Consider the following 22,760-nt stretch of genomic DNA (forward strand, 5'->3'; position numbering starts at 1 on the left):
CCCTTACCCTTCTTTGTAGGTAACCACCTTCAGTGTTTTATGGTTTATCCTCCTCCTTGTATTTCTATTTATAAAGATAAGCATGTTAAAATTTTTTTCTTTCTTACATAAAATATAGCATACTCTATGTGGTCTTTGCACTTTTTCTTTCATTTAGTGGTATGTCCTAGAAATCTCTCTATATCAGTTCATTGGGAGCTTTCTTGTTCTCTTGTACATCTGCATAGTACTCCATTGAGTGTCTGTAAAGTAGTTTATTCAACCAATCTCTTATGCTGGGACGTTCAGGTAGTTCTTGATAGTTTGCAATTAAAAATTTTCCTTCAGTCAATAACTTGGGGCATATGTATTTTTATATTGTTGGAGGGCCACCTTCGGGGTAAATTCCCAGGAGTAGGAATGCTGGAAGGGTGAGTGTATGTGTAGATATGTTAGATATTGCCTTATTCCCCCATCCCAACCTTCACCCGCAGTTTCTGTGCCATTGTACATTTCACCTACAGTGTTTGAGTGTACCTGGAACTATAGGTGTTATATTTTCCCCTAAGTGTTCCCAAGTGTGACTCTGTTAGTAACATTTGGATCCTGATTCCATATGACAGTGTGGTTTGGAGTCTTTTAGATTCAGTGATGGATTACTAGACTAGTGGTCAGATAGCATGGTGTAAGTCCAGATCTCCCACTTCTCTAACTTTGGACAATTTCCTGAACGACATTTAGCCTACATTTCCTTATCTAAGAAGTGAGGATGATAAAATCTGTCTTACAAAGTTGTTGTGAGGTTGAATGAACCCAGTCCAAAGTTGGACTTGTAACAGGCACCTGGTACACATCTCTGAGTCAGAAGTGTCTTGCCTTCACGCACTTAGAGCTCTTGAAGTTTTGCACAGGAAAGGGCTCAGGCAGCACCTTGTTCTTGACCAGTCTTGGCTGGTGAATAGCTCTTGCCAAGGCAACAAGGGGAGCTCAGGTCTTGCAGGCCCATGGAGTTTCCTTTGCTTCATTTGCTAGTATGTTTCTCCATAATTAAGTGAGCCATTTGTTTGGAAGGAATGTCTAAATTCTGGTGTAAAATTTTTCTACATTAAGAGTATCAATAGATCTTACCAGATATGCCTTCATTTTAACAAGCTTAAGTAACATTTGTTATTAAAATTTTTTAAACATTTGTAAGACTGGCAATAAAGATTAGTTACCATTAAAAAATGAAATCTGCAAATATAAGAGAGAAATGCTGACATTTTAGGAAATCCTACAGTTTCTTTAAAGAAAAGATGAGGAAAAGATAGAGTAAAAACAACAATAACAAAAGTAAGACATCTGGAATCCTGGGTTTGCATCTGTGCATTTTTTCAAGTAGGAAGCAGAATAAGCTCAATGAAATAATTTTCAGAGTTTACTGAAACATGATATAAATATTCTCTAACGTTTTGGCTCCTATTTTCTCCTTTTGAATTCTTGGGAGGAAAGGGAGAAACGGGGGATGCAGCACAATTTAACACATCCTTTCCAATTCTATAATTTATGTTTCTGTGAACTAGAAAGATTTATAAACAATTATTCATCAAGCAATTAATTTATTCATCTGTAAAAGAGGTAAAAAGGTTTTTCATCTTTAGTGTATAGTTTGAAATATAACCCACATAGCTGATGAAAGAGTTCTGGAATATTTTTGCGGTTTTTGTTCTTTTATTGTAGAATACAACATATAGGTAGGAATGGAAATTAATGTTATTCTTCCAGTGCTCTGTTGAAATGCACAGTGATTTTTGATTCAAACCATATTATGTGCATTTCAAAAAGAATTTAAAAAATAACTGGTGTGTGTGTAGGGATGTTTATACTTTCTAAACCAGAGTAGTTGAAATAAAGTTTTTGCTCATATAGATCAGGGAAACACCAGCTACCTTACCAGCTCTTGGAGAGTCACAGTACGTATTAGCTCAATAAAAGGTCTGAGTGTTTAACCCAGTGTTTCCCAAACTTTTTTGACCATAGAACTCTTTTTATGCCAATATCATAAGACATTAATGTTGTAAGAAACACTTTTTAGGGAGCACTCTGTAAAGAAAAAACTTGAAAGAACAAGATAATATTTTACTCAAGTGTTTTAAAATTCCCTTCTAACTTCCCTTTCCAAATAATAACAAGATTGATAATTTTTTGGTTGCAGGGGTTACTCTGAATTCTTTATCTGGCTTTGTACTCGGGATGAGAAAGCAGTGGAAAATATGGGGAAAGTGATTAAAACAAACATCGTGCCCACTGTCTCACATACACAAACGTAGTTAAATTTTTACAACTGCAATCATTCAGGCTTACCATTTATAAAGACAGAATTTCTCTAATACTTAAAATTTTGTGATATTTCTTTGGTATTTCTATTTAGTTCAAGAATAAATTTTTTTTCTGTTCCACCATTTGCCTTCCTTTGCTTTATCAGTAATTAAGTTCTTTCAGTCATTTGCTATTAGCCCCCTGATTTTTATTTCATCTAGTGTCTAAAGTAAGCTAACAATTGCCAAGCACATATAAATCTTATAGAGACTGAATATTTGAAAAAAGATCCCATAAAACTGTAGGCTTGTAATCTTTGCACTTCTTTTTAGCCTCTCCTCTGCCTTTATGGATCATTGATAAGAAAACTCTCTGTTGTAGGCCTTTCCAACATTTATGTAATGATTGCATCTTACTATTTTTAGAAGTACTACTCTCTCTACTCTTAAGTATTTGACCTTTGCAGTATACCTTAGGTTACTTCTATTGACCGTGGAGGTGGGATGAATATATAATGACAGGATTGAGAAAATGTTCGTCCTCATAATTCTAGGGAAGCTGGGGAAGGCAGATTGTCCAGTTGTGGCTGCTTCCCAAGACGGAAGCAGAGGGACCAGCTAGAGTAGGGACTGTGTGTGGCAAGCCCATTGGGCGTGGGAGAGGCAGTGAAGCTGGAGCCCAGGGAGAGTTAGCTGCTGTGCATCTTGCAGTGTGAGCCCCTCCATGGCCCTGTCAGTAAACTCAAGACGCTTCAGAGAAGCCAGGCTAAAGTAGATTGATTTCTTCAAGGTTGCAAAGAGAAACATAGCCAGCAAAGATGGGAAAAGAGTGAGAAGAACAGAGGGAGTTAGGTTGGGAATTCGTCCATATAATCTAGGTCCTGAATTCTCACAAATGATGGAATTGGGACTTTGAGCCCAGTTTACCTAGAGATCCACAGTGTGATGAAGCCCCATGTGATATCTGAGTTAGAGGTGACTTAAGCTTGATCTCTTTATAAAAGAAAAAGAAATAGATTTAGACCATAGCTTTGCTTCTGGCATAAAATGACCAAAACTCTGAAGGTGTTTGAGGAATTTTGCCAAAAGCAAGCATTGGATGCTTGGATAAAGTATTTTAGCGATAGGTTGGAATGAACTTCTGAAGTTAAGCAGCTACTTGTCTTTGTGTGAACGAATGGAAAGGTGCTAATTGTCCATGTTCCTTGAGAAGAGGTTTAGTAGGTAGCAGAGTTTCAAAAAGAAAGACATTTGAATGCCGCATCAGTTACATTCATGCCAGCAGTTATTGTATGTGGCAAAAACACACAGAATTTATTCCGAATACCTGGCTCTTTTTTAAATTTATGTTAACTTGCCTTTTAGTATTTGGATCATTCTGCTAACAATGGGACAAAAACCAGGCAGCTGGTGTTCAAGCCCTGTATGAATGGGGGAATGAGTTTATACTTGTCATTTGCACAGGGCAGAAGTAATTAGGGAGCCTGTGGGAGGCTCTTTTTTTCCTTTAATATATTTATACCCACAGAAACTTGAGAAAACCCAATTCTGGTTGGATCTTAAATACCTTTTATCCTTTCATTAGGTGATGGTAGTTTTAAAAAATATATTAAAAGTTAGATTTCCTGTGACCAGGTCTCTATTTGAAAAGCAAAAGAATACAGATGTTTATGTGATGAATAAAGTGAAAACCAGTCCTAGAAAAGTTTAAGGAGATGTACTTTGTTTTCAAGTTTGAACATTTTTTTGTTTCTCCTCCACTTTTGGAAATCTGGATGATAATATGTAATTAAATCACTTGGTGAAAATTCGATTTAGTATGTCAATTCCACCTTATTTGTGATGCTCTTGCTAAAATGTGAAGGTGTCTGTGTCACAGAATAGTCATTAGTAGCCACCATTTCTTGTCAGTGACAATGCCCAGTACGTTAGTCCTAACACACTTTGTGTTTCCGTTGTTGACAGGGAGATGGGTGCATATACTGAGGAAGGTGGTAGATTGGGGAGCGGAAGAGCAGCCTGTCCTGTACTGGCTTCTTCTTTTTTTTTTTTTGGTGAGGCTTGCTGGATCTTAGTTCCCCTACCAGGGATCGAACCCATGTCCCCTGCAGTGGAAGCCTGGAGTCTTAACCACTGGACCGCCAGGGAGTCCCACGTAGTGGCTTTCTCTTATTTATCCTGATACACAACCAGAAGCAAAATTATCTTAAAATTAATGACCTGTGTATTATATATTCAGATAATCCAGTGACTTTAAAACACCGGCATGTTATATGACAAACTCTTAATAGTGGTTGCCTCTGAGGAGGGGAATTGGGGACAGTGGTAGGAGGGAGATTGAGTTAGAATTGTGTTATCCACTTTGGTAACTTTTGGTGTTTGTACCATGTGTATATATTTAAAAAGGAAAAGTAAAAGAAGAAAAATTCCCCTCTAAGCGTTCCCGTCTCCTGACAGGAGGCTTGGTTTCTCACTCTGCCTCCAAGGATGTTCTGTGATTTCCTCTGTGCCCCCTCCTTCTCACCTCCCCCCTAGTTTCTTTTGCTTTTGAGGAAAACACTTTCTGAATTGATCACCTTTTCTTCATCACCTCTAATTTTGTAATCCTTACCCCTTTCACGAAAGCCAATGAAGATTTCTCCCCATAAAATGCAGTGACCTCTTTTCAAGCCCTGCGACCTTTCTGGGTCACTTGAGACTTGCCCTCTCTTCCAGCCTCTCTGACACCACTGCCTTGAGGTCCCTTTTGACCTCTCTCACTTCACCTTCACAAGCATCTTCACTGTGATTCCACCGTTATCCACTCTGTGCTCTCTCCCTGAGCAATCTGTTTTAGATTCTCAGGTGAAATTATCTGTGCCAGCAGATACGACCTCTCTCCTCAGCTGTACCCTTGCATGTTTACTGGCCCATTAGGCGTGTTGAGTTCCTAGTTCCATGGGCATCTCAGAATCAAAATAGCCTGAACTTAATGTCCATTCCCACCCCCCATCCAATTCCCCAATTTTTTTCCACTTACTGTATTTTACTACTTAGCAGCACCCAACTTAGAAACCTGGGACTTGCTCTAAGTTCCTTCCTCCACCTCACAAGGTTTTGGAATTACAAAGCCTTGCTGTAACATGCATATATTGGCTCAGTTTCCATCACACCCTTTCATTTTGCAAATAAACTCCTAAATTGGACAGCCTCATTCTAGGTGGACTTGGGAGAAATTTCATGCATATAAATGTTCTGTCCTTGTTAAAAGTGTGTGTATAGGGGGAGGAATCGTTTCAGTTATTCTTCTGCATTGACAACTTTGTCTTTATGAATCCATGGAAACCTTATTCCAGGGACACTTCTGCATTTGTGACTTGAGTTTGGTTTTTATTTGAGACTAAATTAGCAATTATATAACTTCACAGAGCTTGTGGTTTATTATTATTTTAGTACGGATACTTTATTTTGCTTGGTTTCCTATTCAGTCACTTAAAAAAAAATAGTATCTTTTCCTGCACAGTTAAAATTACCTCTAATATTGCCTTTGTTTCTTATGTATTAAAATAGATAAGTAGCTGTGAGATTAAAATGATAGTTAAAATTAATTGTATACCTAATATATGGAACTTCACATCTGTCATGTTATTTAATTTATTTCCCCCAATAACTTGATGCAGAATGGAGAAACTCAGTCCTGAGACATTATTTAACTTTCCCAGATCACACTGCTGTGGTGGTCACACCTCCCAGCGACCCCTCTTGAGATTCTTTAGTTTAAGTGTGGCCTGTACTTCCCTGAAAAAAATACAGTTAAAAACCGGGTTTATGAGTGTCTTCTTTTTTTGGGGAGTTGATTTTCACACGGTCAGTATTTTTCCTGTTTTGGTGCCCATTGATGACAGAAGAGTTTGCAGTGCTTCAGTGCCATCACTCTGATTATCCGTGGTCATGGGGTGTTGTAGAAGAAGGTAATAAAGGTGATGGCACTAAGATTTACATGGAACTTATATTTTGTATTTTTATCAAGAGATAATTATTTTTTTAATATGTTAACAATAATTTCTCTGCTTACTTGAATTTTTGGTACCTAGAAGGGTGGCTGTCATCTGAAGAATGTTGTGGTCTGTAATTTATATTCTCTCTCTTTTTCTCTCTCAGTGCAATGAAACCTCATTCTTTTTTGAAGCTCGAAGTAAAACTGCTTGCAAGCATCTTTGGAAGTGTAGTGTAGAACATCATACATTTTTTAGGTATGTTAATGTGAAACCTTTGTTCATTGTCCTAATAAATGAAAATTGCATTTGTTTTTGTTTTTTTTTAAATTTTTTTTGATGTGCATTTGTTTTTATAACAAGAATTCTATCTTGTCTACAAGAAGAAATTTACAAGTGTTTCTCTTTTATTAACATTTTTACATGCACACATATATAGATATTTTCTTTGCTCATGCTACAAGAAAGGGTCAAGGACAATTGCTTTTGACATTTATGTAATAAAAGTGCAGCTTTGGTATTGGTGGAAATTAAGTGTTCTACCGTGGACATACTAAATTTGAAATGACTGTTAGCTTGGAGGTACGGAATGGGTAGCTGGGTATACAAGGCATGCAGGATAGACCAAGGTTGGTCATGTAAGTTTCATAGGTATTAAGGCAAAGGGGATTGGATGAGGTCACCTGTGGAAGAAGTGAAGAGAGAGGAGCAGAAAGCCAGGGACTGAGCTGTGGGACCCTCCCAGCATTTAGAGGCCAGGAAGAGCCAGCTGGGAAGTATGAGAAGGAGTAAGCAGTAGGGTGTGGGAAAATGGAATATGAGGAAGAAAAATGTCTTAGTGAATAAGGAGCTAGCAGCTGCGTTGCATGCTCCTGGGAGGTCACGTAAGATGAGGGTAGAGAATTGACCATTGGGTTGTGGGGATCCTGTTTGTGTCACATTGTGTCACATGGTGTAAAGATAAAACTCAATTTTATCAGATAATACTTGAAACTCTATTTTTGGTTTTTAAATTTAAAACTAGATTAACTCTTCCCCTTATTCTTGTTTGATTTGCATGGAACAGTTTCCCCAGATAGCATGATGCTAGAGAAGTAGCCTTATAAAATGACCCATGTCCGTTGTGGAGTTTGTATTAAGAGAGGGATATAGCCCAAAAGGTCTGAGGCATTGCCTCTCGTCTAGTGGGGCTGGGCCTAGGAACTGCACGTGGAGGTGTGTGTTGAAGGTACCCTGGAATGGAAAGTACAAAGAAGAGTGAGCCACCCCATCGGATATGATCAACTGCCCTGAGAACCTTGGCTTGGGTAAATCAACGTAGTGACAAAAGTTCCCAAGATAATTTAGTAGAGAAATTAAATTGATTCACAATAAAAGCTTCCTTGTGCAGGCAGTGATGTATCTGATAGTCTTCAGGAAGTATGAGTGTTTTGACATGATACAGATATAAAATACTAGAATGTCAAGTATTAGCTTAAAAATAATCGATTCTTATTCCTACTAATATGTAGAATGAATAAAATATTTTGACTGTGTTAAGCAGTGTTGCACTATTACATATTTCTACACAGCTTTTGCTCAAGTGTTGCATAAGTATATTTGTGAGTCTCTATCTAATTTTCTTTTAAAAATTCATTAGAATGCCAGAAAATGAATCAAATTCATTGTCAAGAAAACTCAGCAAGTTTGGATCCCTGAGTTATAAGCACCGGTATAGGTAAATGGCATTTTTTTTCCTCTGGTGTGTGTGTGGGGTGTGTATGAATAAATATTTAATGCAACTGTCCACATACATGCATGCACATTAAAGTTTGTGATCTAATTTTTTCCTTATTTTTCCATGTGCCAATGAATTTGATAAGCAATAACAGTCTATTAAACTGTCTTGACAAAAATGATTTTCTAGGTTTAATTATTTAAATTCTACATTAGCTAGATTAAGCTTAGGGTTTTTAGAATGTAGTAGAGCTTATTATCTTCAGAAAATCATTTTGATCCAATTATCAATTATCTCTAATTATGTTGTGATTATGAAACAAAGTAGATATTCTGAATAGTAGTTTTTTGGTATTCTTGGGACATTCAGTTGATCCCCTATTGTAACACAGTGTATACTTTATATCAGCGGTCCCCAACCTTTTTGGCACCAAGGACCGGTTTCGTGGCAGACGGTTTTTCCATGGATGAGGAGGGGATGGGTGGGGGAATGGTTTTGGGATGATTCAAGCACATTATATTTATTGTGCACTTTATTTCTGTTATTATTACATTGTAATATATAATGAAATAATTATACAACTCACCATAATGCTGACAGGAGGTGGAGCTCAGGCGGTAATGCAAGCAATGGGGAGTGGCTGTAAATACAGATGAAGCTTTTCTCTCTCACCCACCGCTCACCTCCTGCTGTGTGGCCCGGTTCCTAACAGGCCACAGGGATTGGGGACCCCTGCTGTATATTATGGATCAACTCAAATGTTTTCTGTAGCATAACGCCTACATATAGTAATGCTAGCAAGTATATCTTAACTTTACAGAGCAGTTACTAAGTGCCATGTATTGTGCTAAATGTATTCCATTTATTGCTTCATTTAATCATTGCAGTCCTACTAATGTTATCCTCATTAATATGTGAGGAAACTAAGGCTCAGAGACGACAAGTCACTTCTCAGGGAAACCCAGCTAGGAAGAAGTAAAGTGGGGTCCAATCCCTGGCAGTCGAACTCCAGAGCCCTTTCCTTTTAACCATTAGTCAGCCTGTTAGCATGTTACAGGAAAAGCCTAATTGTCAAGCAGGCAGGCAGGTGCCTGTGTCTTTTTGAAAATGGGAGCCTTCTGTGTTTTGAAAAAGAATTTGTTTTGTTTCAATTCGTTCTGTTAAGTGGAGAGCCTGTGATGTGGAAAGCAGGGTGTTAGGTACCCAGAGGTACAAAGAATTAGATCTCACCATCTCTGCCTTCAGAGAGCTACAGTATTATTCAGGCAGTGAGGCGGTCCCAGGCCCTGTAAAACCCAAGCAGGGTGCAGAAATGGCCCTCGGGAGGTGGGACACTGTTCTTTCAGTTCCACTGGAGACATCACCAAATGAAATGCTTACTTAGGAGACTTAAAAAAAAATCCAGGTCAAGTGTTTGCAAGATAATGATATGCCAGATTTTAATTCCTCTTTGGTGAACCACTTTTTTTGTCTTGCTTGAAGCCAGAGATAATCAATAAAGGAGTGATTAATATTAAATGTTCAGTGCATTAATCTTTACATATTATTCACTTGGATATTTGCTGATTAGCTGACTTAAAGTAACACTTAAGTATTATTGTGTTACAGATGTTCTTGATATTTGTAGGAAAGTATTCATTGAAATCTAAAAATTTAAACTTCAGGTTATCAAGGTTCTTCCCTAGATAGTGATATAATTACAGGAATTTAAGGAAAGAGTATTTACTTTTATATTGAGAAAAACAGCTCATAGTCAGTATTTGGGCTGTTCTTCCAGTTGGGGCATAACACATTTCAGGGGTTATAGAGTGAATGTGTAAATCTGTCTCTTTGTCACTGAAATGAAGCTGGTGAAAAAGCATCTGTCTTAATATCCTTACTGTTAAAAAATGTAATTATACTGTTTAATGTATGCTGTAGTTGGTTTCTACAAATTTACCCATACCTGATTTCTCAAATTTATTGAAATGCAAATGCTGTGGTTACTGGGAATTATTATTAGAAAGTTATTGGATTTTGCATATTGAATATCATTTCTTCCACAAAAGTAATTAAAGGTAACCTTTGCAAATTGGAAGCTCTGCTAAATCTATTCAGTTTTGTGGCTGGTGTTAACTGCTTGGTAAGTCTTAATGAAATCCAAATCTCAGTGTCTGTATGTAGGAAGCACTAACATTACACCATCTCTGAAAGAAAGATGTTTTCATCCCACTGCCCAGAGCTAGGCTTACGCAGAGATGGGTCTCTGACTGCTGGGTGGTCGCCAGCACATGGACTGTTAATTGGCAAAAGAGTAATAACAACCAAACTTTAATAAACATCATATGCCTGTTCCTTTATTTTGAGGCGTTCTAGAGATATCCTGGAATGAAGGAAGAGCTCTGGAAACATAGGTAGCTCCTTCCTTTACCCTGTAGGGTTTTAGAGCATGGGGCATAACGAACGGCATAACCAGTGGCTGCGGTGTGTGAGTGTGGGTGTCTGTGTGTATAATTGTATATGTGTTTATAGTGGGATGTATGTGATAGAGAAAGACAGAGTTCTAGTCTTTACTCTCTCTCTTGCATCTTAGGGCTTGCAGAATACCAAGGAGAATCCAACAGAAAAACTAGTCATTACTTAAGAGAGGGGCAAATTAGATAATTTTAGTGAAATGTGACAGGCAATCCTTTCAAAATTTAAAATTAAATTTTGGGGAAAAGGCTGAGCTTAAATCTGACAGTTGAATTCTTTTGTTGCTTTATTATCAGTCACCAATAATCTGAAATAGAGATTGATTAAATCTTTGGTTAAATATTTTGTTACACTCTGCTCTCTCTTTCTCTGAGCCCCTTAAAAGCTAATCTTGCCTCTACCTTTTGTTAAGTTTGTAGGGGACCCCTGGTTTTGATGAATGAATGAGTTATGTAGAATTTATACTCTAGAAATGACACTTAGACCTAAGAACCACCCCTCAGGAACCCTGATGACCTTCTTGTAGAACTTAAATCACACGATCTTTCCACATTTCTTGAAGTATGGAAGAGAGACCAAGTTCTCCTGAGAACCTCCTTTGTGTCAGATACTTTCACCTGTGTTATTTTATTAAATCCATTCAGTGACCCATCAAAGGAGGTATCATATGCTCATTTGTATAGACGAGAAATGTGAGCCCCCCAAAAGTAAGGTAACTGAACTAAAGACCTTTAACCAGTAAGTGGCAAAGTTGGGATTTGAACCCAGGTGTCTTTCCTCTGGTTCTCTTCCCTCTACCCCACTGATGGCCGATTGTATCCTCACTTTGAAGCTGAAGGGCTGCTGGCAGTGCCTCTCATCATAGGATGGGAGTATGTGTGCCACAGTGTGAGGGGCAGGGAAGTGGGCGATCCTGGGGACAATGCTCTGTCCTGTCACTTTGGAGAGCCACCGGGTGTGTAGAAGCTCTTACACCGACACTGAAAATCTCTACAGTTGTCAAGCGCTTTTTGCTACAAGAAAATACTAAGAATACCGTACAGGAGTATTTCTGCTAGGAAATAGTCTGAACAAGTATAAATAAGGAAAATGAGGCTCTAGGAGATTTAAAAAATAATCTGCTGAAGACCACACACTTATAGCAGAGCTGCGTTTTAAACTGGGCTTGTAGCTTTAAACCAGATGGCTCTGCACTCTGTCCCTTTTCCCAGGCTGCCAGGCTCTGCCACACTGGCCAGCTGGAGGGCAGAAAGCTTGTTCCAGTCCCAGGTCCCGTACAGCCTGTGCCAGATCAGTTTATGTTTCCGGACTTTAGTTTTATGAATCTTGTGATATGATTTTCCCATTTCTCCTTTATTCCTGAGAGAGAAACCATGAGGAAAAATTGAATAATAAAGTAAAATCTCATTATAAAATGCCTCAGCGGTCCACATATTATTGGGTTATGTTTTTTTTTTTTTTTTTTTAATTTATTTATTTTTGGCTGTGTTGGGTCTTCGTTTCTGTGCGAGGGCTTTCTCTAGCTGCGGTGAGTGGGGGCGACTCTTCATTGCGGTGCGCGGGCCTCTTATTATCGTGGCCTCTCTTGTTGCGGAGCACAGGCTCCAGACGCGCAGGCTCAGTAATTGTGGCTCACGGGCCTAGTTGCTCCGCGGCATGTGGGATCTTCCCAGACCAGGGCTCGAACCCGTGTCCCCTGCATTAGCAGGCAGATTCTCAACCACTGCGCCACCAGGGAAGCCCCTGGGTTATGTTTTTAGGGCAAATATTTTTTCCTCTATGCAGTGAAGTACATACTACCCAAGTCTTAGAGTAAGTTTGTTGTAAGTAGATGTTATCTTCATACTCCAAACCATTTCTAATAATGGAATTTTGTTCTCTATATAGAATTTTTTTAACATTTTCAGGGGGGGAGATGTTGCTATTTGTGTTACCTTATGTACTACCTTTAAAACAAATAGTTAAAACTGTAGAAATATTCTCAAATTGATTATTTTTAAAAAATTATTTACTTGTATTTAGTAAATAATGATATAATATTTTTATGTGCCTGGCATTGTTCTAGAAACTGTATAAATATTAATACTTAACATTAATAATAAACCTATGAAGTGGTCATTGGTATTATTCTTACTTTAGTAATGAAGAAATGGGGATACAGAGAGTTTGAATAATGTTTCCCAAGGTCAAAGAGCTAGGATATGACATCGCTGGGATTTGAACCCAGTCTCCAGAACTTGTCTATTAACAATACATTAATATGTAAAAGAAAACAGCAAAATGAAAGCTGGTAAATGATAATTTTCTTATCAAATAACATTATTAGATTTTTATATATTTTCATTATATATAAGGAAAAAAGAAAGTAGTTAAATTTCAAGTGAAAGAAAACCTCTCACAGTTTGCCCCCTACTCCCTCCCCTCCCCCTGGTTTCCATGAAGTCTTGAATATGAAGTACATACACTCATGGATGGAACCTGTCATTTTGATTCCTCATATCAAGTCATGTCCTCACTTAGCCTGATGAGAAACTGCTTTTTATGAGTGTTTTGGGCCTCTCTTTATTTCTAATAAAGGTGGATGAGGTAGTAAGGAGGGGAAGCTTTCACAGAAGAATGTAGGAGGTGAATTTGGCTTTATAAGTCTTATTTAATCTCTTTTAGGGAGAGAGCCACCAATATGTATTCTGTAAATGTAGGATGAATGGGATTTGTGGCCAATAAAAGACTTTTTTTCTTCCCATTAGGTGGCTCTTACTGTGGTGAATCAAATTATTGATAGATACTTAGAAATGCATTTTCTCTGTACCTAAATGATACTTTCTGTCATGAAAGCCAGAGCTGTTCATTGGCTCAAATTCAGCTGTGTAATAAACTTTTCGTAGGATGAATGTTGACTGAAATACAGCAAATTAAATTACATAGTTCCTTGAGTAGATTAGTTTGTCCCCAGGGAAAGCTCTCCCTGTTGCATCCTCACATACTCTTAAGGAAGCGGTACTGTGCATGGGGTTTTAGGCTGCTTTAAATCTTCCTGGGCACTTCCTGACTCAGGTGAAGTGGGCGTAATCAATGGTTGATTGTGTCACAGGGTTCAGAGTGAAATCACACTAAGTGGTCCAATTGGGGAGGCTCTATGACTTGCCTTATAAGTACAGCACGGGGATGTGTTGATTCACGTAGAATCATTGCCTTCTGTAGTTTAGCCCAACACAATTTCTTTACGATTTAGTTGTAGAGCTGGAAGACCATCAGCAGCCTCTATTTCTAGCCTATCGTTCTACTTAAATCAAAACCTAGCTCCTCCTTTAATAAATCCTTTCTTTCCTGGTTCTCCCTCTGAAAGATCTTCCTTGTGTCGGCTGAGGGAAAAAAGCGCAACGTGAGAGCTGTGAGTTGTCTTATCTGGGGCTTACTGAGGACTAGAGGCCGAGAGAGAGCCTCTCAGCTCTGAGGAGCTGCTCCTAGGGGAATGCGTGCAGTCCAGCCCACACCTCTGTAGAAGGTTGCTGCTCGTCATGAGGAGCAGATGTCTCCATTAATGCTTTTAGCGCTTTTCTAAGTATGAGAAGATGCAAGAAACTGGGTTCATACAATTTTCTCCTGAAGACACCTAACTATCTGAAGGCCTGTTTGGCCACTTTTTCCCAGCCTCATTCCTGATCTCTGTCCTGACCTCCTTTCAGAGTGTGTTGAAGGTCAGCGACTTTAGTGGCTAGTGACTTCATTCTTGTAGAACCAGATGGCGAGCGACATTCTTCAGTTGGCGCTTCTGTCTCACCTAAATCTTTCCTATTAGAGTTTATTACTTCCTTGGTTAACATTGCAGTGAGAATCAGTTGAAGGCCCTATATACTTATAACCTGTGTGAATCTGTGTTTTTTCTTCTCTCCATACATTGCAGATATTCTCCATGAGCTGTGGTGTAATTTTGTGACTGTGTGGTTTTACCTGTGTTACTCAAAATGTTGTTTTTTCAAGTGGCAGGACAGCGTTACAAATGAGTCGAGATCTTTCTATTCAACTTCCCCGGCCAGATCAGAATGTGGCAAGAAGTCGAAGCAAGACTTACCCTAAGAGAATAGCACCAACACAGCCAGCAGGTAAGTCACAGAGCGCCCCCAACTCCTCATTGTAACCTTGTGTTTCCTTTTAGGCTCCTGGTGTAACATACACTTAAGTGGTGACTGTAGCCCTGGAGGTTTTTAATTGTTAACACTAGAATTTTTAATTTGACCCAGAAAATGTCCACGCAATCAGAAATTATTAATAAGCAGGCAGGTAAGCAAGTTGAATCACCATAGCCTGCTTAATGCCTACACTTAATTCTTTTTTGAAGGGATTAAGTAAAATCTCAACTGCGTAATTTCTTAGTTTGGTGCAGCTGAGATTGGAATCGAAACAAAGTCTTTGGCAAAAGTCTTAAAAAAAAAAATACCGTTGACATAACAGTCTGTAAAGAATTTAGTTTTTTGTTATCGTTGGTCTTTCTTTTATTGTGAACTATAATAAAGTGCATAAAGTATACATAGTATATACCTGTGCACATACACATAAGTGTATGTGTGTTTATATACATATATAAATTTTTACACGGGCGTGCACATGCACACACGCACAATTTAACATAGCCTGCAGCCCCTGAAGTCCCTGCTGTTTGCTTGGTCACATCCTCACCTTCTCCTCTCCCCCCAACCAGTGAAAACCTCTATCTGACTGTGTGATAATTATTTCTTTACTTTTCACTATAATTTTACTACTTATGTAGACTTCTCTGAACAAAGTAGTTTGTTTTGCCTATTTTTAAAACATTATATAATTGAATCAAGGGGTGTGTTCCTTTGTGTCTTGCTTCTATCATTGTTATATGTAATATATACTAAAGTGCATTCATTTTTCTTGCAGTGAGTTTTCTATTGTATGACAGCTTCTTATCCATTCTACTCTTTTTTTTAAATTTAAATTTATTTATTTTTATTTATTTATTATTTTTGGCTGTGTTGGGTCTTCGTTTCTGTGTGAGGGCTTTCTCTAGTTGCGGCGAGCAGGGGCCACTCTTCATCGCAGTGCGCGGGCCTCTCTTGTTGCGGAGCACAGGCTCCAGATGCGTAGGCTCAGTAGTTGTGGCTCACGGGCTTAGTTGCTCCGTGGCATGTGGGATCTTCCCAGACCAGGGCTCGAACCCGTGTCCCCTGCATTGGCAGGCAGATTCTCAACCACTGCGCCACCAGGGAAGCCCCATTCTACTCTTGATGGACATTTGGGTTATTCAGGTTTTTTGTTTTTAATGCACACCACTTCTTTAATAAACCACCTCATCAGTCAGTTTCAATCCATGTTCAGTGTTCAGAGCTCACGGAATTTTACTCTAAAGTGATCTTACCGACTTTGGTTTGTGGCTTGCTTACAGATCAGCCTTGTCTAACACTCTCCACGGGCTTTTCACATATATTATTTCACTTGAGCCTCACAGTAATCCTGTGAGGTAGGGCAAGGCAGACACTACGTTCCCATTTTACAGATGAGGAAGACATAGTCCCAGTAGCTAGAAAGGGGTGGGGCTGGGACGAGAGGCCAGATCTCCTGGCTCTTTCTGCCATATTGTATGAAGAGAATGGAATTTTTAATAACAATAATTAACATCTGGGGGGTGGTGGTGAGATGAATTGGGAGATTGGGATTGACATATATATACTAATATGTATAAAATAAATAACTAATTAAAAAAATAACATCTGAACATCGCATGACAGTTGGCAAAGCATTATGACAGCTGTTGTTTCATTTAACCCTCATGACAAGCCTATGAGGAACGTGTTTTGAGTTTGCTCCACCGCTGCTGGCTGTGGGAATGTCACCTGACTTACAGTTTCTAAAGTGAAATTAAATCTGATTGTAGGTCCCCTCCTCTCACTGGGCTGAGAGGAAATTAAATTCTTTCTGATGGTTCTACAGTGGCAAAAATAAGACATGATTTAATTTTGCAATGGGTTACCTGCCACATAAGTAATATCATTATCCCTATTTAGCTGATGAGGAAACTAAGATTATAAAGGTAATTTGGCCAAGATTACATAATAAGCAGGTGGCTTAGGACAGAAATTCTAGCTTTAATATTTAATATCTTTATCTTAATATTTTGTGATTATCTTTGAATATGATCAGTCTTAAATCCCATTTGGATCAAGTGCAACGTGGTATAGTTGATAAGCAAACTTTCAGATCCTTTGCTATTTCTTAAACACCAGGCCTCATGAAATTATTCTGAGACCAACCAAGAATTTCAAAAGCATTCCTCGCGTCAAATCAACATTTCATTCCACTTGAGATGCTGGAATCACACGTGCTTTTTACACAGACCTGCTCAGGTTGTTCCTTTTCTTCTCTCCTCCTGTGCTCTTAGAAAAATATCTGCCTCTGTAACATTGTGTCTGTCTGTCTGTCTGTCTGTCTGTCTCTCCTTGGAAGCCGAAATTCCAGAAGCTGATTTATTTAGGGACAAGGGGTTTTGTTTTTGTTTCTCTCCTGGCTTATGTAGATCCAGCCAAATGCAGTTTTCACAGAGTAGCCTGGAACTGTACTGAGCCCTGGCGTCCGTCTCCCCTCCCCACTAGTGTTGTATTAAAACACTCTCCCTCTAGGGTGGAGGCTGAGGAAGTGGGAGGTGGCTAAGGCACAGCCTGGAGTGCTCGAGGACAGCCTCTCAGCATCAGGCTGAGAATCTTTTAAAAAATGCGGCACATGTTATGCTTTTACTATTATAAACATACATCCTTGCTTTAGGAAATTGAGGAACCTCAGAACTCCCCCTCCCCTGCAAAAAGAATATCTTTCATATTCAGTTCCATTCTCTTAGTGCTAACACTATTTTATATAGCCTTCTGGTCGTTTGCATATCTTTTCTGCAAAAATGATATAGCAGTGTTTTTATTTACCTTTTTATTTAATAATATATCATGAATATGTTCTAACAAATTTTAAGTGTTCTTACATAGCACCATTTGAATGTCCAAATAATTTTCTGCTGCATAGATGCATTGATGTGACATAATTTATTCAACCAGTGGTTAGTTTTTGGATATTTAAGCTGTTTCAAAATTTGAAAAATATAAATGTAACTAAAGTGAATATTTTTGTAGTGATATCTCTAAGTATTCATGCTGATTTGTTGTATGTATTTTAAACAATGATATATTTTTATAATTTTTACTCAAAAAAGAGGATCATACAGTGCTGTGTTTAAAAACTGAGACTGGCTGTGTGTACATTTCACTTTGATTTTGAATTACTTTTCAAGCCTGTGTTCCAGAAAACTGTGATGTGTTCTGGGGACCCAGAGATGACCCTGCCCTTGACAGCATGATTGTCCTGGGTGGGGAAGGACCATTTAGCAATGCCTATGGTGCAGAGTTATTTCAGTTGCTGTCATGCACATATGAAGAATGCTCTGGGGGCAGGGATAATGTTCTATGTTTATTTGAATGTTACATATTCTTTTTTTAATTTAATTTAATTTATTTATTTATTTTTGGTTGTGCTGGGTCTCAGTTGCGGCAGGAGGGCTCCTTAGTTGCAGCTCACGGGCTCATTAGTTGTGGCATGCAAACTCTTAGTTGCAGCATGCATGTGGGATCTAGTTCCCCGACCAGGGGTCAAACCCGTGCCCCCTGCATTGGGAGGTGGATTCTTAACCATTGTGCCACCAGGGAAGTCCCTGAATGTTACATATTCTTTTTCCTCTAATTCAAATGTACTCTCTGCTTTGAGCCTCAGTTGAACCCAGCTGGTAGAGAGACCCAGTCTCTAAGGTCATGGTGGGGTTCAGACTTGGAGTGGAACACTTGAAGAGGGCAATCAGTCACTCTGTGCTCCTTATCCCACCCAGCGGGTCCCATGAAGCAGGGCAATTCTGTGTGAATCTGGGCCACTGTGAGTATGAGAGGGGAGGGGTTATTGGTAAGCCCGGGAGCCTCCTGTGCTTAGGGTCAAGCCTGCACCTTTAAGGCTCTGCTGTGGCGGGTGGTGGAGGGGAGGATGATGTGAGGGAGTGGCCTGTAGGTCCCTAGGTTGCTGTAGCCCTCAAGCCTCCATCTCCTTCCCACCAAGCCTTTTCTGCCACTCCAGGCAGCTCCTGCAGCCCTGTCACTTCTGATTCCCACACTCTCAGCTCCAGAGTAGCCTCCTTGCTCCAAAGCTCCCTGGTCCTGAGATTCGTTCATGGGTGGCTGGGCAGGAAAGGAACAATAGCTCAAAACAGGAGTTTTTTTTTTTTTTTTTTCTAATTATTTTTTATTGACCAAAGAGAAGCAAAAGTATTACCTTACTAAATATTCCTGCCACAATTACTTAAATTTTTATTTGAAAATTTTGACAATTAAAATGGTAGAAAGCTTATTTTAAAACATAGAAAAAGTTTATTAGATTGTACTGCGTTTGGCAAAAATGGAGTTGTGGTTTAAAAAGAAGATAGATTAAAAAAAAAAAAAAAAACTCTAATGAGGCCAGCTATGAATTTTCATAAATTGAATTCTGGTAGGCTCTCTAAAATAAAACTTTAGAACTACAGTTCCAAGAGTCATTGGCATAAATTCTCACCTCTCATTGAACATTTATAGATACTAAAAAACAAGTTGTGATAGAAAGGAGACTTTAGCTTTTTGTTAGTTTATATCATTAATGTATACTACATGACCTGTAACTTTAGAAGACGTTATTTTATTTCTTCTGAAGTTAAAGTAATTCAGTCAAACTTGATGACCACTGCCCTTAACCTGCATCTCAGTTCTCTGCAGATTTAAAAAGCCTGTGTTTTCATTTCTCCGTCAGGAATAATAAATGCCCTGGTAGCTCAAAAGCCATTGTGTTTAGAATCCACCAAGATTAGACCTTGGCACCTCTATGAGGAAGTGCATTCCGGAGTCAGGAGCCCTGCGCCCAGCCTGCCTTCTGCCCCACCCCCCCCGCCCCGCCACCCCAGAGGAGTTCAGCGCCAGGGCAGGCAGCCAGAGCATTCCTGCAAATCTGCTCGGCAGAGGAGCTTGCGGGTAAAGCAGGAGGCGAGATGGCAGGAAGGAAAAGTGCATGTTTTGTACAGCCCTTTCTCTGACAAGCTCTTGGCAGCTCACGTAGGTGGGTTCCTGTCAGAAAAGAGTTTTTGCTGTAAGAAGACAGCAGTAAAGACAGAATGTAAAGACAGGAAAGACAGAATGTTTAGCTATAATCCATAATGAGCTGTAAGAAAAGTAATGGGTGAAACCATTTACAGTGGATAAACAATGCTGTGATTGTCTGATGCAGCATTTTGAGTTCTTAAGCATATCGTACTGATGAACAGAGAAATAAATAGTTGCAGTGTAGTCTTCAGACAACTGAAAAGCCGGTTCGGGTGACATTTTGGCATTCCCACTCTGCATCTGTGGAAGACGCTGCAGACACAATGCCCGAGGGATCCTGAAAATGAACTTGTGAGTGAGGATGGTTTGTGCCTGGTCTGGAAGCAGAGAGCTACCGCTCAGGCCAAGCCAGTGTTTCTGTGCAAGAGAGAGGACCCAGTGTTGTCAATCTTCCACTGTCTTAAGGGAAGCACGAAATTTAGATATTTATGGAAACTTTCCAGAATTTTAAGTTTTGGCAATTGATTTCAGTTTGAAGAAAGTCTCTGTGTGCTAAATCAAACATTCCTAAGGGCCCAGTATGGCTTGAGGGCTGCCTCTTGAGAACCTCTGATTGACAGAGCTGGTATGAATGGCCAGTCCACCTGTCCTGGGGTCTCTATGGGTTTCTGCGGCATCCCCTGTGGAGGTCACTGGATCAGGTTCTACGCTCCATGACTCCCAGCAGGAACACTTTGTAGTTGGTAGGTCGGTTGGCCAACTCTAGGGGATGATGGTGCCACACAGGTCTGAACCCCCTAGCAAATGATTCACATGTGGGTACCTGACTGACATTTACTGGTGACCTGAGCTGGGTGTAGCCCAAAGCAGGAGAGACGGAGAAATGCTTTGATATAGCGAAGTACAGTTTCATCAATTTGATGTAGTGTAAAGCTCTGGGCTGCTGAGACATAGTAATGTCAAGAGAGTAATAATCACTTATTGAGCGCTTGCTCTGGTTGGCACGTTGTGTCAGACATGAGGTCAGCAGAAACCCAGCTTGGCTTGTGGCGATCAAAAATAGATTAAAAAAAATTTTTTTTTTTTTAAACACAGACAGAAGGCAAGCTATGTGAGTAGAGACTGGCATATCAGACTGAGCTACATCTGATAAATCTGGGTTCAGCCTCAGTCATCCCTGTACTAACTGTGCAATGTGATGAAGTCACTTAAGCAGGCTGAGCCTCAGTTTCTTTGTGGGTCCAGTGGGGGTATTACCTCCTGCCTCACTGGTTGTTGTCATGTGGGTTGGTGTCTGCATTGGGCACAGCATCGTGTCAAGAACGTGGAGGGGCTTGGCACACTTTAGTTTCTTTCTCCTAAATCAAAAGGAGTCTTTCTATACATAGTGTGGACCAGCCTGTGAGTCCACCTGACAGTCTTTGAATTATGTTTACCATATAGCATCAACTTCACATGCAAAGGATAATATAATTATATGAGGGAGGTGTGGTCTTTTGAGATTGATGGGTGGAGAGAGTCATTCAAGTGCAGTGAATGGGCTTTGGAAAGACATCAGTTACCCCTGATTTATTCTAGAAGATTGGGTATAAACAAGTATGAGGGAAGTGGACAAGTCAAAGGGCCCCCTGTGTGTAGGTTTCTTCTTTCCTGCGTGCCTGAAGATCTCTGGGTACACGAGGGCAGCTGTTGTCAGGCAGTATTGGGAGCCCAGAGTTGGGGATCGTCCTACTTACCCTGTTCCTACTTCCCAGAGTAATCATTTTTCTCACCTTATTTTTACCCCCACTCCATGCTCACCACTCTCCAGGCGCTCCAGCACCACTGGGATAGTCTATGGCTATGAATTGGGAATAACAAACGCGTTACAGTGAATCCATAATAATGATGAGATTGTATGCTGGTTTTAAAGTTCACATAGTTGATCATTTCATCTTCTGTGTAAGGTGGTTTTCCCTATTTGAGGTAATCAGGTACTAGGCCTATCCAAGTCCACTTTTCATGTCAGGCAGGCAATGGAAACAGAAGACAAAGGGCCAAGCTGAAAGGGCTTGGGGAGGGAAGCAGAGTTGTTGAATGAGGAGTAAACAGAAGCTGGGGCTGTGGATCTGTGATTTCATAAGTCAAGTCCCAACCTCAATAAGCTGTTAGATCAGCAACCTCACTTCTGCAGTATGAGCAGGGCTGTTGCTGTGTTTGTCATCACAGAGACTGGAAACTACCTAAATGTCCATTAGTAGGGAACTGGCCTAATAAAATAATAGATCTGTACCCCTAGGAAATACCATGTGTCTCTTAGAAGAAATCTGAGGGCAGGATTTGACGTTGTGTTGGTCCGATTCTATAGTCCCACCACGTCTGCCTTGAAAGGTCAGATCCCCTGAGGAGCTCCACAAGGCAGAGGAATGTTAATGACCAACAGTCATTGAGCCTCACTGCATGCCCGGTGCTGTACTAGGCACATGCAGATAGTAGCTCCCTAATTTCTTTTAGAAGGTGCTGTGACTCTCAGTGTAACAGGTGAGAAGACAGAGGCAAGGACTTGCCCAGGGCCCCAGAGCTAGAATATGATCCCAGGTCACTTAGAGTCTGCAATGTGGAGAGGAGGAACAAAAAAGAATGTGATAATTTGTGTTGATATGGAATGATCTCCAAGAGATAGTATAAGCAAGAAAAAAAAAAAAAAAGCCAGGGGTGGGGGCCAGCAGCATGTAATACGCTCCCATTACATAAAAATACAATTAAAAAAAATCAGAAATCAGGAGTGGGAGAGAGATTTATTTTTACTCTGTATTCTTTTTCTTTTTTTTTTTAATTTTATTTATTTATCTATTTATTCATGGCTGAGTTGGGTCTCCGTTTCTGTGCGAGGGCCCTCTCCAGCTGTGGCAAGCGGGGGCCACTCCTCATCGCGGTGTGCGGGCCTCTCACTACCGCGGCCTCTCTTGTTGCGGGGCACAGGCCCCAGACGCGCAGGCTCAGCAATTGTGGCTCACGGGCCTAGTTGCTCTGCGGCATGTGGGATCCTCCCAGACCAGGGCTCGAACCCGTGTCCCCTGCACTGGCAGGCAGACTCTCAACCACTGCGCCACCAGGGAAGCCCCTCTGTATTCTTTAATAGCATTTGTGTTTTTACCATGTTGTACTTTAAAAAAAAGCCCTTCAGATACTTGTCATGAATGCCTTAAGTTCACAAGATGATTTCAAATGTCCATTCAAGTTTCCA

At 39.9% G+C, this 22,760-nt stretch overlaps 1 protein-coding gene across 3 annotated transcripts in view; it reads left to right on the forward strand.

Moving 5' to 3' along the window:
- EPB41L4A (erythrocyte membrane protein band 4.1 like 4A) overlaps positions 1-22,760 on the forward strand; it is a 263,842-nt gene that overhangs the window by 180,813 nt on the left and 60,269 nt on the right. For all 3 annotated transcript variants that reach the window (XM_059916889.1, XM_059916886.1, XM_059916887.1), the window contains 3 exons: positions 6,417-6,508; positions 7,890-7,967; positions 14,403-14,524. In XM_059916889.1, coding sequence (XP_059772872.1) covers positions 6,417-6,508; positions 7,890-7,967; positions 14,403-14,524 — 292 coding nt within the window. The remainder of the gene's footprint in view (positions 1-6,416; positions 6,509-7,889; positions 7,968-14,402; positions 14,525-22,760) is intronic.

This window comes from Balaenoptera ricei, chromosome 3, assembly GCF_028023285.1.
Source record: "Balaenoptera ricei isolate mBalRic1 chromosome 3, mBalRic1.hap2, whole genome shotgun sequence".
In the NCBI taxonomy this organism is placed as follows: Eukaryota; Metazoa; Chordata; class Mammalia; order Artiodactyla; family Balaenopteridae; genus Balaenoptera; species Balaenoptera ricei.